The sequence below is a fragment of the Peromyscus maniculatus genome, chromosome 1, assembly GCF_049852395.1.
Source record: "Peromyscus maniculatus bairdii isolate BWxNUB_F1_BW_parent chromosome 1, HU_Pman_BW_mat_3.1, whole genome shotgun sequence".
NCBI lineage: Eukaryota > Metazoa > Chordata > Mammalia > Rodentia > Cricetidae > Peromyscus > Peromyscus maniculatus.
In genome coordinates this window covers 200,125,798-200,138,328 of record NC_134852.1, presented here as the reverse complement: position 1 = coordinate 200,138,328, position 12,531 = coordinate 200,125,798, and the positions used below count along the sequence as shown (strand labels likewise).

The window sequence follows — 12,531 nt, the reverse complement described above, 5'->3', positions numbered from 1 at the left end:
GAGCTCAGAGGAGCCTGATTAGGGTTTGATCAAGAACATCTTGATGGATTAAAAACTTCAAAGAGAAAACCATTGGCAAGTAGAGGAAACCCTGTTCTACTTGTAAAGCTGAGAATCACAATGGAAGCTGGCTAATTGGAGCTTTCAGGTTTTTGAGACATACTGTTCAAGCTCACTATTTTCCAGAATTTGCTACAATCTTAACCTGCAGAAGAGAATGATGTGATCTTTCAGGAAAAAAAAAAAAAAGTCTATAAAACTCAAGTTATTTCTCACCAAGATGTCAAAAGAAAGGGTTTCTAGCATTGACTTTTAAAATGTCTGAGTGTTGTGGGGTGCTGTGCTGGGGCCCTGCGAAGTTGATAATTTCAGGAGCACCCAGGCAAGCCTGGGGAGCCTGGGATCTCCAGAGATAGGAGGATAAGATCTTTATGAAGCTCCCCTAAAATCCCTCAATGTGGTTCGGAAGTCCTACTGTGTATCTCACCTTCAGCTTCATTGCCACCCACTCCCACGGTCTGGGGCTCAGATCAAGAGGCCCACTGCCCTCCAAGGAGTGCTCCCATCACTATAAAAGATGACATCAGGGAATCTGCTTCTATTTATACCAGTGGGTGGGGCCCTCCCCAAGGTTGGCAGTGAACCCAGAGTCCCCACCCAAGAGCTCTTACCCAGCACTCTGTCCCTAAGAGTCATTCCTGAAAACACCTCAGCTCCTGAGTACATCTAAGAGTCCTTTTCTCCTTGGGTTCCACCCTAGAGCAGATGTGTGCAGTCTGGAGAATGTCACCCAACCTGTCTGTCTCTACCTGACAGGTAAACTGGAAGCATCAGTCCCACCCGCTGGGTTTCCTTGGGGAGAGCCTCTTTATCGGAGAGGGTTTTGACTTAAGTAGATCTCAAACTCCACAGACCTAGCTGTTTAGTGCCACAGACTCCGGGAGATACTGTGTTTTTCGGCTCCTTCTGTGGCTCCGCAGGTAATTGGATGCCCTGGTTGCAATGACACACAGTTTCCATTCTAGCCCTTGAAGTTCCTTCTCTGATAGTTTAGCAATGATCTCTTTGGCCACCTGCCTCTTTTGCCCTGGAGTGAGTAGCTTGCCCTCCCCCTGTCTTGTCAGAGTCCCCATGAGTTAGGAAGAACTCTCGCCATTTCCTGCGATGTGGTAACACAGCTTCTTTATTTAGAGCAGAGCCACTGTGGACAGGGCTCCATCAAGATGGTCATGGTTTGCAAAAAACGCCAGACTCTCAAGAGTTCTTAAATGTACAGCATCCCGGACTGTACCTTTCCCACGGAAGGGGAAAGGAGACACACCGTGTTCTGGTCTTATAGGAATGGCTTCCGTTAGAGACAAGACCTCACATTCACCCTGGTCTCCAGTTTAAATCATAACATCTGCAAGGGAGACCGCAGCATCCCTACGGTGTGTCAGTGAATCATTTACCAGCTGTGAAGAAACAAGTAAAATACTCCACTGCTTAATTTTGTTGTTTGTTGGTTTAATAAGTCAGGACAACCCCCTGCTCTAATAAAAAAAAAATTAAAGTTTGATCCAGTCCCAATTTCTTGGAATTGTCTGAGGGAATCGGAGTGACAAATGTGACGTGGAAGGCGGGATCTGAGCTGCAGGAATTCCGGGGCTGGCTCCGGAATCTCCGGGATTAGCCTTGTGACAGGCACCTCGGCCGCGGGAGAGCTGGCGCTGGGCTTCGACTAGAGACCCTGCGTGGGCGGAGCCTTTGCGCGGGGTGGGCGTGGTCTGTGCGGCGGACATCGGGGCGTGGCCTCGGCGGGAGGGGCCAGTGGGAGTGGCTAGTGGTAGCTAGGCGCCCGGGGCGGGAAGGAAATGCGCCGGCTGGAGTATGCTACGTCCGCAGCTCCCTCCTCCTCGCTACCGGAACTGTGGCAGCAATCCTAGCTAACTGCTCAGATTTTGTTTCTTTTTCCTTTCCTCCGCTCTTCCCGGAAGGTGAAAGGTCCAATCGTGGATAGACTGACCTCCAGGACCCAAAATCCACGGCCACAGGGGCGCCATTGTTCTCCGGATTCATTTGTTAAAGCTCTTTTTGGGGTATGCCTGTGTGGATGGTTATCCCCAAAATGAAGAGTGAGTGCGTAGGCTCTGGGGTTGTAGCTCAGTGGTAGAGGGCGCTTGCCTAGCTTGCACGAAGCCCTGCATTCAATCCCCAGCACTGCATAAACCAGGCGTGTCTGTACATGCCTGTAATCCCAGTACTGGAGGAGGAGGCTGGAAGAGCACTAGTTCAAGATCATCCTCAATTACATAGATTACGGCCAGCCTGGACTACCCGAGACACTGGAAAGAAACTGGTTTTAAACTGGTTCTGAGTTGGTATTTCGTGGGAAGGAGCCTCACAGAAGGCCTCTTTTTCCACCTGCAACGCATAGAGCTTGACAGAATCCTGAAACCCTGTTTTACCCTCCTAAGACTTCTGGATGACCCTCACCCCCATTAAACACCCTGAAAACTTATTTTTATGTCTCTTATAGAGCCTTGGCTCTGAAGCGAGCTTCTCGGGGTTAGCGGGTGCCGCAACACAGCCTCTTAATGCAGTGTGAATCCAGTCCAAGGGAAGAGGAGATCCCGTCCCTCTTTTGGGGTTTGGATCCTGTGTTTCTAGCCTTTGCAAAACTCTACATCAGGGATATCCTGGAGATGAAGGAGTCCCACCAAATATCAGGTATGTGGCCTGCCACTGAGTGCCCTGTGCTGCCCCCACCCGCGCATTTTCCCCAAAGATACAGAAAGCTGGAGCCTTAAGGCATCAGGAAGAGCCTTGCTGCATCAGGAAACTGTCTGAAAGCTTTTAAAGTTATCAAGCCTCAACCCTGGAAGGAGTTCATTTCTGTGCAAATTAAAGAATAATCTAAATATTTTAAGTTAAATCAAGTTTGAGGGCTCAGCCTTTGCACTGAGCCCCATTCCCTTCAAACCAGATGTAATCCCAACAGTTGGTAGTTGGAAGTAGGGATGATCAGGGGTTCAAATCCAACCCGGGTTACATAAGACCTTTTCTCAATTAAAAAAATATGCTAAGGAGGCTGGAGAGATGGCTCAGAGGTTAAGAGCACTGGCTGCTCTTCCAGAGGTCCTGAGTTCAATTCCCAGCAACCACATGGTGGCTCATAACCATCTGTAATGAGATCTGGTGCCCTCTTTTGGTGTGCAGGCATGCAGGCATGCAGGCAGAACACTGTGTACAAATGAACAAAAAAAAATTTTTTTTTAATGCTAAGGAATTTCATATTTTAAAATACTTAGGTTCTTTTCTTTGGGCCTGCTCTTGAGTGGAATGAATACTGGACTAAGCCGGCTTAGGCCTTGCTGTAGTACTTACCTTTCTGGGGATGTGACCTACTTCCTACAAAGCTTGGGTGTCCTCTTCATAAAATGTGGGGGTTGGTTTTGATTTGAGTTAATCAGAATCAAAATAATGGAAACTCCTGGGAGGAAGGACACCATCTGGCTTGTCCGTGCGCGGCAACAGCGTCTGCCTGCAGCAGGTGCCCTGGAAAAACACCGGGTAGAGTAAAGCATTGTGTTTGTAACTTTGTGCCGGTGTGTAGAATAAGTACGTGTTCCTGGGAGTCACCTGTGTGTACCTCCAGGTGTCTGCCTAGAGTTTTTACTTTCTAAATTGTATTTTTAACGAATTTTATGTGTATTGGTGTTTTGTCTATGTACCATGTGTGTGCAGTGCCTTCAGAGGGCAGAAGAGGGATTCCCTGGAACTGGAGTTAGAGATGGTTATGAGTCACCATATGGGTTCCGGGAATTGAACCTGAGTCCTCTGGAAGAGCAGCCAGTGCTCTTAACCACTAAGCCATCTCTCCAACCCCCACCTTTTGGGGCAGGTGTTTGAGACAGGGTCTCTTCTGTGGAGCCCTGGCTGTCCTAGAACTCAAAAGCTCTGTAAACCAGGCTGGCCTTGAACTCAGAGATCTGATTGCTTCCAGGAGTGCCTGGATTAAAGGTATTCAACATCACTGTCCAGCCACCTTTATTTTTAAGGCAAGGACTTTTGCTGAACCTGGAACATATCAATTCAGGTAGGCTGGCTGGCCAATAAACTTGAAGGATCTCTTTTCCTCTCTGCTTGGTCCCCCACAGAGTTACGGGTATGTGCAGACAAGCCAGGTTTTGAGGTGGGTGCGGGTGATCAGAATTTAAGCCATTACGCTTGTGCAGCAGGCATCTTACTAACCAAACCATCTCCCTAGCCACGGTTTTTAAAATTATAGTACTGGTTACTAGAGATGTAATTATCATACCTAAAAGTTTAACAAATCTGTAGATTTTGAGTGGCTGTGGGTAGGTCCTTCAGGAGTTTAATACTGTGCTGGGTGAGAAGTTCGCTTAAAGTCCTTGCTATTTTGTGAAGCTTTCCAATCAAGGACCTTCTGAATGACAAGATTTGAGTCAAAAAAGAAAGTCAAGATCTCAAATAGCCACAGTTTGAACGAGATGAGGTTTTATGCAGTTTGTTTTATGTAGGAATGTGTTTGGATGACCTTCTTCTGAAAGCCTTTTGTACAGGATTGTTTCCACCACACCTTTACTTCCTACTTATTGTTGAACTCGGTCTGTGGATTTTTCCCCTACTTGGAAGGCAGCCAGCCTCCTCCAGAGTTTTCCAGAATTATCTGGTGTTCTTTATAGCTCATCTCCTTGGGAAGAAATTAATTCACTCCAAATGCCAGCCTTGCTTAAAAGATGTGTGAGTGAGCAACCATGTAGCAGGGGCGGCCCAGGAGTTTAACTCTTGCTGTGGGCAAATGATGTGACGGGGTGTTAAAAGAAATCCAGTGAAAACCAGCCTGCTGACCATTATCCTCTCTTGTGAGACTCTTTCAGATGTTCATTTGTAAGAGGAAATCTCATGGATGAAACAGACATCATAATTTTAGAGTGGTTTTCCTTAGAGTATGCTATTGTGGAATAATCTTTTTGTACACTGTGAAGATATATCACTCTGATTGGTTTAATTAAAAACTGAATAGTCAATAGTTAGGCAGGATTTCCTGGCACAGAAGACGCTGGGAAGAAGGGTGGAGTCGGGCGGAGACGCAGAGGAAGCAGGACATGTAGGAGATGAGGTAACAAGCCACGAGCCATGTGGCAGCATGTAAATGGGTTAATTTAAGTTATAAGAGCTAGTTAGAAACAAGTCTAAGCTATTGGCCAAGCTTTCATAATTAACAGTAAGTCTCCATGTCGTGATTTGGGAGCTGGCTGGCGGGACAGAGAAAGACTAGCTGCACTATGCTGTTGGTTTCCAAGAGAGTAAGAAACACCACACTAGGGTTTTGGTTTGGGCTTAGCTTCGTTTACCGAAAAGAGAATACTTGTGATCCAGGTGTGACACACAGCTGTGATTCCAGTACTCAGGAGGTGGAGGCAGGAAGATCAAGTGCTGTTCGTTATTAAATACGATGGCTGCCCCTTTCAGCAATTGCTGTCCTAATCAGCAGTTGCAACTCTGCAGCTACCAGCCTGCGCAGTTTGGCCACAAGGGCCGAAGCTGGCGGGAATTCTGTTCCCTCGGGCACCAGCTCTCTTAAGGCTACCGAGGGAAATTTTATCTAGAGCTCTATCCCGACATAGAACTCAGGATTCAAAGGTTGAGGTGAAATTCTGCTTGCTAAGTAGCTCACCTCTCCTTGCTCACGTCTCCCCAATTAGCCAAGGAACCTTCCGCTCCCTCACCACCACTTAAGAACCCTAGCCACTCGTGGTTCCTCCTTACCACTTCCTGTCAGCCTGTCGCTGACTCAGCCTCCTGACCACAGGTGAATTTTATCAAGCCAAAGTAGCACATCTTTGCATTGTTAACAAAAGCAGTAGTTTAAAAAAAAAATGTAACACACCTTAAAATAATATTCCACAACAATCAAGAGTTCAGGGCCGTCCATTCTCAATTCCATTCAAGGCTAGCCTGGTCTACATGAGACACCGCTCTGAAAACAGGACAAGAGGGTGTGGTGATGTCTGCCTCTAATCCTAGTATTTGAGAGGTTGCAGAAGCAGGCAGATCAATGTGGGTTCAAGGCCGAAAAATAAAAAAGTAAACCAAATCTAAAACAAACAAGGTGCCTGGGACTCCATAAAATTTTGAAATATTTCAATGGCAAAGAAGATCTGAAACAAAATAACAAAGGTTAACAACAGCAACAACAAAAACGGGAAACAAAAGTGTTCTGTAGTAGTGAATTTGCTTGCCCTTTGCCCTCGGTTCTGGCCAACAGCCTCAGTCTTGGGAATTTCCTGAGTATTGGAGTGTCGCTGTTACTGGAGGTGGGGGCCATACCTTTGTTTATGCCAATGAAGCATGGTATTCTGGGCCGCTAGTTTCAGAATAGACTTTTCTCTGTACCCAAGAGACCAACCTTATGAATGGACCCATCAGCCTGATCCCCTGGAGGTGGAGGTCATTCATTCATATGACCAGTGAATCAGTCGTGCCCACACTATGAAAACCCGTTAAAACCCTGATGTTTAGGCTTGCATGAGCTACCCTGGTTAGGTAAGTCTACTGTGTCAGAGGGTGATGTGTCCCGGAGTCTTTGAACTCTCCACACCTTCCTCTGTGCTTTATTTGTCTGACTCTGATTCGTGCCCTTTGCTATAAAATTGTAATCAAGTATGACACCTTCCTGAGTGTTAGCTAATTATCAAAGATGAAGGAGTCACAGAGACAGCTTTATAACAGACTGGACAGAGGATGCCAGCAAAGCTTGAGGCTAGGAGAGAGTGCCCTACACTGGTGAAACCTAACTGGGTACTATTTGGTTTGCTTTGTAAAATACCATCTCCAGAAATCTGAACTTTGGGTTTGGCTGGTAGACACGTGAAGGCTGAGGTATTTAGTTGGGTGGTTTATTTGTTTGCTCATTTGTTTTATGCATTAAAAACTGCTTGTGGGGTTGGGGATTTAGCTCAGTGGTAGAGCACTTGCCTAGCAAGCTCAAGGCCCTGGATTCCGTCCTCAGCTCCGGGGGTGGGGGGTTGGGAGGGTGGACACAAGGCTTGTGTGTGGAAGATACCCTCCCTGTAAGATAGGATTTCACCACTATATAGCCCTGTCTGGCCTGATACTCACCACGTTAACCAGCCTGGCTTTGAGTGTTTTTGATTTTGTTTCTTAAGACAGGATCTCTTATAAAAGTACTTTTTTTTTTGAGGGGGGGGAGGAGGTGTAGATTGAGACAGGGTTTCTCTGTGTAGCCCTAGCTGTCCTGGACTCTATAGAGCAAGTCAGCCTCAGAACTTAGAGATCCACCTGCCTCTGCCTCCCAAACACTGAGATCAAAGGTGTGCGCCACCACCAACCAGCTTATAAAAGTACTTTTTAAAGACAGAAAACAGGTAATATCTTCCTAGGGTTGTGGATGTTCATGGACAGTGGCTGAATCAAAGTTGCCAATGACCTTGGCACTCTAAGCCTTCACGGCTTGGCTTTCTCTTCTTGTGAGTCTGAACATAAAGGAGCTCCTAGATGTAGTTAGTACAAATACCCCGGATCACCTAGGCCTCTGTGGGCTACATGGAAAAGGCTGGAACGAGAGCTTGGGGTCAGCCAGTGCTTCTCTGTTTGATCATTTGCTTTTCTTAGCTTGTTGAATTTTGTTGTTGTTTTTCTTCTCGGTGACAGAGCAGTCACCCAGGGCCCTTGAGCTGCAGACGAGAGCTCACAGTGGTAGAAGGAAGTGGTTCTCTCTTCCTTTCTCGTGTCGTAAGCCATCTTGTAGAAGCCTGGCTTCTTAGTCTGTGGTTCGTGTCTTAATATGCTTTTGAGAAGTTTCTTCTGTGTTTTTAAGCAGTGTATTTCTTCCTCAGCCAGTTTCCTCAGAGTTCCCCCCGCCCCCCAATTCAAACCATCTGTTGTTTGTTTCTGTAGTCCTCTATTGTTCTGTAATGCTTTCAAGAGTTTCTTCTGCTGAGTCCTTCGGGACCAGAAGGATTTTTTGCGCCTCAAGTGAGTGCTCTTGAAAGCGAGCCATTGTTAGTCCCCAAAGTAGACATTTATGAGGTCCATGTTTATCCTTTTTCAAGGAGGTATATTATATTCACAAATGAAAACCTATTCAGGTTTTTATTGTTGCCAGATAGAGTTTGTCACATGAGGATCGGTGACCTGGGGACACTGGCGTGTGCATTAGTCTAGTCTCCTTACTGCCTTCGAAGCATCGTCTTCTGCCCAGCTCCTCTCCCCAGCTGTTGACTGTAGATCCATGTCCTGCTCAGCCGGCCCACGTGGTTGTGAATGGGAGCAGCTCTCATTCAGGGGTGACACTGTGGGAGTGGGCTCCTTCCTTCATGGGACCTTGCTGTCAGCTTCTGTCCTCCGAGGTTGCCCTAAGGAGAGTCTCCCATCCATCAGCTCAACATGGGCCCCACGAAAGAGGGAAGGTCCGGCTCCGGGCTGAGTTTGCAAGCTTCTTTCTCCAAGCCACACCCACCTTCCTAGTGTTCCCCTGGCAGACAGGCTCAGGAGCACCTTGTCCAGTCAGCCCATCCCATTGCCCTGTCTTCAAGGGACTCTAGAGAACCACTCATCAGCAGTGGTCAGTGAGAAAGGTCAAGCCATAGTTTCCTAACAGATTGAAATCCAGACGTTCTGACCAGCTTTGATGGGAGCAAAGAGTGACCATTGTGAACCCCTCATGGAGCTAAAGGGTAGGCCCCGCCCCTCAAAGCTGGAGTGTGGCCAGGCCCTGCATTACAGGGGAGAAAAAAGCCCAAGATCAGCCAAAATCCCACCAATCCCTGAGCTTGCCCCAAGATCAGGCCCCAGAATAACTCCAATCCCAGGCTACCCTGGAAAGCTCCCCCACCCACCACCCACCCACCACCCAAAAAACCCTCTATGAAGCCTGCCTTCTGCTCACTTCTGCTCAGTTCTCTGCTGCTTCTCTTAGGAGCAGAGGCAGCCACCCTCCTGGGTTCTTCCCTCCCAATAAATCTCGTGTGAGGTTTGTTATGCTCTGTGACTTTGTGGTATTCCTTGGGTCCCGACTGCCAGGAAACCTTTCTCCTCTTAGCTGTAACACTCACACAAATGCCTGAAGTAATCAGGGCTTCTTTGTTTACAATCCTTGTATTTATTTACAAAGGGAAAGGTATTTGAAAACATGCATGTGGAGCTAGGGTGATGGCTGGGTGTTAGGGTTGCTTGCTGCTCTGGCAGAGGATCCAGGTTTGGTTCCCAGCACCCAGGCGGTAACTGCCCACTGCCTCTAACTTCAGCTCCAAGGAATGTGACACCCTCTTCTATGGGTACCCTCATCCACATGTGTAAATAATATAGTAGCAGCAGCAGCAGTATAAATTCTTTAAAAATAATGTATTACCTTCAAAAATAGAACAAAAAGGAACATATATGTCATTTGCATCTGAAAGTAAAGGATGCAGGTGCTATGGGAGGTTGAAGGCAAAGAGAGTCCGCGTGTTACAGGTACGTGTGGAGGTCCACTCAAGGAGCTCTGAAGCAGCCAGGAGACCCTGGGAATGCAAGCAGCAATTGGGAGCTTGTGACTTCTAAAGTCCCCAGGTCTGCGTTTCTAGGTCTGGGGAAAAAAAAAAAAATGCTGGGTGTCCGTGGCAGCTTTTCCTCTCAGGTTTCTTCACTGGCAGAAGCTCGCCTCCAGCCTCTGTATAGCCTGGGTTTTGCAAGCGCGGTCTTAAGAAGTGCTTGAGCTGTGGTCAGCTGGCCCCAGTGGGCAGTGTTCGTATCTTCTCCTCACTGGTTCAAAGAAATGATGACTGGTTTCTTAGAAAAGTTCTGGTTAAACACACACACACACACACACACACACACACACACACACACACACACACAAACATGCATATGGAGAGAGGGCTCAGAGGTTAAGAGCACTCTTGCTCTTACGGAGGACCCTGGTTTGATTCCCAGCAGCCACATGATGGCTTACAACCATCCAAACCCCAGTTCCCAGGGATCCAATAGGCATGCATGTGGTGTACATACATGCATGCGGGCAAAACATTCATACATGTAAAGTAAAATAAATCTAAAAAAAAATTTTTAAAGGCATCACCTCCTTTATAGTCACTAAATGCAGTGCTCTGACCTTGGGTGGCAGCTGTTCCCTGGCCCTGTGAGCTTTGTTCACAGAAGCAGAGTTCCTGCTCACAGTGGAAAGTGAATTAACCAACTCTAGTGGGCGACCCTGCTTTTCTCTGCTGCGCTAGTTCAGCCTCTCAAGAGCCCAGTTTTCTGCTTCTGCTCCTTATAAAGACCACTTAACTTCTTGCCACATGCCTAGGACTGACTCTTACGACTGGAATTTGGACACACAGCATGCCACTGACTTGTGACACCCAATGCCTAAAAGACATTTAATGCAAGACAATGTAGTTGTGTTAGTTACGTGAACTGCTTTCTCTCGGTTTTTAGGTATATATCTTTACAACGGGCACCCAATAAGGCGAGTGGATATCATGGGAACTGTCATTAGCGTGAGAGAAAAGGATGCTTTCTACAGCTATGGAGGTAAGAGCAGTCACCTCAGAAACTGCGTTTGCACAGATAGTCCCCACTCCGCTGAAAGGTGAAGTTTTAGCGGCCCTCACGTTTTCGAGCAGCTGGGGCCTCACCAAACCGAGCGCTCTGTTAAAGTCCCGTGTCTGGAGGAAGTAAATGAGGCCACAGGTAAAAATGATACTGGTGATGCTGAGAGGTGCCTGCTGCTGGGGAGGGAGGAGGTGGAAGAATGGAAATGCTGCGGTGTCGGGTCACCGATGGTCAGAGAAGACACCCAACACCCGTGACACCGCTGTGCAGGGCCAAGGACAGAACGTGCGTATCGAGACCCCTTTGAAAAGAGGCCCAGTAAATGTAAAAACTGACCTGTTTGAAAGAGTGCAAAAATCATTTTTAAAGATTTATATCCAGAACAGTCAGGGAAGAGGAAAAAAACAACCCTTTTTGTTACTCAAGATATAAATATCTGTTATCAGACTTGCCTGTTCCTCGTCATGAACTAATACAGAGCCTTTGTCTTTTGGACACCAACAAATTGCTAGAATGTGCTTTAGTATAGTAGGTCTTGCTTTGGTGTGTGTGTGGGGACATTAATGTAAGTATCTCTTTCTAAAAGATTTTATTTTTAATTGTGTGTGTGTGTGTGTGTGTGTGTATGTGTATGTGTGTGTGCGCGTGTGCGTGGTTGTGTGCTTGTGAGTCAAGGTGCCTCAGGAGGCAAGAAGAGGGTGTCAGATTCCCCGGAGTTGGAGCTGTAAGCAGCTGTGAGCCACCAAGTGTGGGTGCTGGGAACTGGAACCCAACTCTGCTCCCTGGGAGAGCAGCAAGGGATCCTAACTCCTGAGCCATCTCTTGAACCCCAGAGCAAGCGCCCTAATTTGTTACATTCTCACATTAGCTGGACAACCGAGATTCTCAGACCTGAGAGGCCATGGTAGATGTTTGGAGGGAGTGGGATTTGAGGTGCAGACCTTTGCTCTGATTGACGTCATCGCCTTTTGTGGCATTTCCTGCGGACTGTTCTCTTGATGTAGTACATGGGGAATAAATAGTAGGAGCTGCATTTGTGTCCTAGAACGTTTGATTGACACTGTCAGTGTCGTTCGTCTCTCCAACATTCCAGCATGTGCCTGTTTGCCTGAAGGTGAGTGTCCCTGTGCTTAGAAAAGGGCACGTTTGAGATGAAATCTCCCCCTCGGCAAGCTCCCCCCCACCGTGTGTGTGTGTGTGTGTGTGTGTGTGTGTGTGTGTGTATTTTAAATGTTGCCAGGCATCCCTCTCCTGACTCTCTGCTTTATTTTACCAAAGATGTTGGTCCTGTTTTTCTCCAGGACGGCTCAGCAAGCGGGTGCTAAGCACCTATGGTATACCCAGCTGTGGGCAAGTGCATTGTCTGTAGTACAATACAGCCCTGCTCTCCAAGTCCCAGAGATGACGACATAATCATGTCTTTCAGCTACAAAGCACTTTTTACACTCATCATTTCATATTATTCTCCTTGTTTTGTTTAGAAATAGGAAGGACAAGTATTTCTATTTTGCGGCTGAGAAAAACTATGACTCACTTAACTTTCTGAGGTTCAGTTGGGAGAGGCTTATGAGCCCATTTGATGGGTAACTGGCCCCAGTGTGCACTATTGTCTGCATAAAGATCACATGGCTTTTCTCTCCTGCATCCCCTTCTCTCTGGGCTCCCCTGATCCCAGTCATCCGGAGTCGATGTTTTCAGATCAAATATACAAGACTGTTGGGGATTTCAGTTCTGGCCTGAGAATTGGGTCTGATTTAGGCTTGTGACATAAAGGGACTTCACTTAGCTCACTTCCCCACCATGGAAACATTTAAGGAGATATGTTTGGCTCTTCCCTAAGAAGCCTTTCCCTCCAAATGGGTGTCGTGAGAGCATGCCATGTCTGTGGGCTGCAGGAAAACAGCAATGTGGAAGTAATTAAGAGCGGAAAGGCTTTTGCACTCGGTTCTTGTGTGGCCAGTTGAAGCA

At 47.2% G+C, this 12,531-nt stretch overlaps 1 protein-coding gene across 7 annotated transcripts in view; it reads left to right on the top strand.

Annotated features, from left to right (window-relative positions):
* Nucleotides 1-1,780: 1,780 nt before the first annotated feature.
* The window catches only part of Stn1 (STN1 subunit of CST complex), a 51,543-nt gene continuing 40,792 nt past the window's right edge, over nt 1,781-12,531 (top strand). For 3 of the 7 annotated variants that reach the window (XM_076563268.1, XM_042264998.2, XM_042264996.2), the window contains exons 1-3: nt 1,808-2,078; nt 2,519-2,709; nt 10,447-10,542. In XM_076563268.1, coding sequence (XP_076419383.1) covers nt 2,577-2,709; nt 10,447-10,542 — 229 coding nt within the window. In that variant the 5' untranslated portion in view covers nt 1,808-2,078; nt 2,519-2,576. Of the gene's footprint in view, nt 2,115-2,518; nt 2,710-10,446; nt 10,543-12,531 lie in introns of all 7 variants that reach the window. The other 4 variants (XM_042264990.2, XM_076563267.1, XM_042265007.2 and 1 more) reach the window with 4 other exon arrangements.